Below are 3,343 nucleotides of genomic sequence, written 5' to 3' on the forward strand. Positions count from 1 at the left end.
TAGATGGAGCAGAGGAGCACAGGAAGTAGTTATTTCCTCTGCTCCCTCTAGTGGCTATACTGCAGTATTACAATACATATAATTGACCTGAACAGAAAATATATCTAAGAACATTTGTTTTTGTGCCTATTCAGTCAAAGCGAATGTTGAAAAAGATCTGCAGGGTGAAAGGCTCTGGGAATTGGTTGTAAATGGACCCCACAGTATATATGTGTGTGTGTGTATATACATACACAGACACACAGATATGTATTTATATATAACATATAATATAAAACATAGAAAAAATAAAAAGACACACACTCATACAGAATTAACATTTTAATGAGAAAATATTATTTGGACGACTAGGTTCATAATTTAACGCAGACACATATTTTTGTAGTCTGACATACACACATGCTGTGAATAATAACATCAAAATACGCAAATGTCATGCCTTTTGTACAACAAGGAAATTTTGTGGCCATTTCTTCACAGTTTAGATGACAGTAGGACTATTTGTAATTAAATTAAATTTACCAAAGAGCAACAATGTATTTTTGGATTTGTAAACCTTAGCAAATTGTCTCAATGAAAACTAGATTGCATTAATTAAAAGTGCATTATACACAATGTATATTCATTCTTATTCACATATTACATTTACATTCCCCTCCTTACTGCACATTCTGCAGGGACCTTTAAAAATATTAGTCAAATTGTGTATCCAACTTGACAGGGCATTTTGTGATTTCCCCCTTAAAAAAGTCAAATAAATAGGTATGTATTTTAAATCCAGTGACTAGTACTGATCACCCAGTGCCTCTCAATTAATACTATTGGCAACCAACAAGTACAGCTAATTCTTTAGTTCAAAATTCAATATTTACATTAGGGCAGTGTTTGTGTAAACAACATTTTTTTTAGCCATACTGTGTTAATGTTCAGTTAATTTCTACAACAGTTTTGTCCTTTGTGTTGAAATTTTCAAATCTGATGAATCTCATCTGTAAGAAAGTTGTTGTACAGTTTTTAATATAGCTGAACACCTTCATAAGTGTATATAATAAACTGCAAGTACAAGCAAAGTATAAAAACTCTTTGCGTATTCTATATGACAGCACATTCTCCAGAAAAAAAGGCTTAATATTGAAGTAAAGCATTTTGATTGCAAACTTTAAGGAAACTATAATCCAATGCAATCCCTGGATGATTTTAAATGTCTTTTTTTTAATGTGCTGTGGAAACTACCTTCCTGAACTGCTACCTGAAAATGCCTGCCCTTTATTTTTGCAATATGTTTAATAAAAGATGTGCAAAATTATTTTAAATAATGGCACTGCTATGCAGCAAAATGGATTCAAGTGTATGAGGATGTATAAGTGACAAAAAAATCCACACTGGATAAACAACTGAAACAGTTCACATGAAATAATAAACCCATTTTGAAATGACATTTCTTTCATTTAAGTGAGCATTAAGGTAAGTAAACTTTAGAGAGATGGTTTGAGTTTTATAGTCCAGCAGGTCAGTGTACAGCTACAGAGAGTAGAGCAGTAGAAGGGCTAGTGAGAGTTTCACTAGGGGTGGCAGGGCTGCTTTGGCTGGTTGCTGTTTGAGGAGATGTCGGACTTAAAGATGGAGAAGAGTTCGACAGAATAGCTGAGATATGGTTTGGGAGTGCTGGAAGCCCTGGTATAGCTGCTGGGGTAGGCTTAATAGGTACTGGGATAGCAGGTAAAGTTTGTCCTCCATGGCAAAGTGGCTTGATTGGCATCCCATAGGCACTCACACTGTAATCACTGTTAGCCATTGATATAGGGGTGGTAGTGTCTATCATACTGGAGCTGTACATATGTGGCCAACCTGTGCCAATGGAACTGCCAACTGTAGTCAATTGGTTGTGAAGCGGATAGGCAGCTGACATCGGCTGCATTGTAGAAAATGCAAGTCCACCTGGCATTTTGTACTCTCTTGCAATTATATTTTCAATGGCAAAAGGGTGTTTGAAGCTGGATGTTTGAGAGACTCCAAGGTTGTAGGTTGACATTTGTGGCAAGTGGGTACCTGAGGCAGCCAGAGCACTTAGTCTAAGTTTTGCTTGCTGTTGCAGGTATTGTGCTGCCTCTGATGGCTTAGTAGGGGCCAGGTGGTCAGATTTCATCACCTTGAATCTCTTTCTACGTCTCAGGAAACTACCATTTTCAAACATATCACCACAGCTGGGATGAAGTGCCCAGAAACTGCCTTTGCCAGGCTGATCAGGTCTTCTTGGAATTTTGATGAAACAGTCATTAAATGACAAGTTATGTCTCAGAGAGTTCTGCCATCGCTGGGTATTCTCCCTGTAATAAGGAAATCTATCCATGATGAATTTGTAGATCTCACTGAGGGGCAGCATCTTTTCTTGAGAGCTCTGGATTGCCATAGCTGTAAGGGAGATATATGAGTAAGGGGGCTTCTGGTCACTGTACGTATTTCTCCCTGGTCGAGGCATTGTCACTTTTTTCAGAGGCAACCTGTATATAGGAAAGGAAAGTTGGTAAAGTTAGCTACTTTAATACAGGATAAATAAATGTCCAATCCAATTGTTATACATGCATAAACTACAGTCAATATAATTTTGCAAGTACCGTAAATTACATGTTTACTTAGCATATTACACACACCAGAAAAAAACACGTTCAGCATAAAATGTGAGTCATACCTGAAACTTTTCACAAGTTGATACTCTGCATCTGTAAAGTGGTAACAGAGTTTCTTGATATTGTTCAGAAAAGGAAATTCTGAAGTCTCTTTTCTGATACTGCAGGTCTTAATTCAATCCGTTGCCAGACTGGTCCCTTCTTGGATAAACTCCGATCTTGTCTTTAGCATTAGAAATAATCTTCTTTATTGAGCAGCAGTTGAATGGGAGCAGGAGAAAGTAGTTCTCCTTCGCTGGGTGGGAGATAAGCTAAGTAGTTGTGTCCATGTCCTTCCTCAAACCATCTGATAGTTTTATGTGGTGACATGAACAGAAAAGACCCCTGTAGAGGCGCTTCATTAATGTGCCACTTCTTTGCTATCATATGACAATCGCCTTGGGAGGAGGAGGGAGGGAGCAGAGAAGAGGGAGAGTAGAGAGGAGGGGGCGTGGGGGAAAGAAAGGCATAATCTGGTTTCATTTACACCTATTTACATGGACACCTTGGGCCAATAGAAATAATTTCCATTTGAAGACAAGGCAAGGGGTGAAAAGGCTCAGCAACCGGAATTGAAGTGTGATGGCACCCAGTAACAGTGTGTGTGAAGGTATGCACCAACCTTCCTGTGTGCATTGCAGGGAGCTTAGTCTGCAATTCACACTTACAAATGGAGC

General features: G+C 38.4%; 1 protein-coding gene across 1 annotated transcript; it reads right to left on the reverse strand.

Moving 5' to 3' along the window:
- Positions 1 to 725: 725 nt before the first annotated feature.
- On the reverse strand, positions 726 to 3,029 carry FOXB1 (forkhead box B1). Its single transcript, XM_018552274.1, has 2 exons — positions 2,690 to 3,029; positions 726 to 2,501 (listed from the first exon to the last, which is right to left on the reverse strand). Exon 2 carries the CDS (start codon positions 2,477 to 2,479, stop codon positions 1,511 to 1,513), a length of 969 nt encoding a protein of 322 aa, XP_018407776.1. The 5' UTR covers positions 2,480 to 2,501; positions 2,690 to 3,029; the 3' UTR covers positions 726 to 1,510.
- Between the last annotated feature and the right edge of the window lie 314 nt (positions 3,030 to 3,343).

This window comes from Nanorana parkeri, unplaced genomic scaffold (genome assembly GCF_000935625.1).
Source record: "Nanorana parkeri isolate BGI_ZX_2015 unplaced genomic scaffold, ASM93562v1 scaffold82, whole genome shotgun sequence".
NCBI classification, from domain to species: Eukaryota; Metazoa; Chordata; class Amphibia; order Anura; family Dicroglossidae; genus Nanorana; species Nanorana parkeri.

Excerpts from the sequence above, each read along its gene's own strand:
- FOXB1 (XM_018552274.1), bottom strand. The coding sequence starts at position 2,479 with ATGCCTCGACCAGGGAGAAATACGTACAGTGACCAGAAGCCCCCTTAC.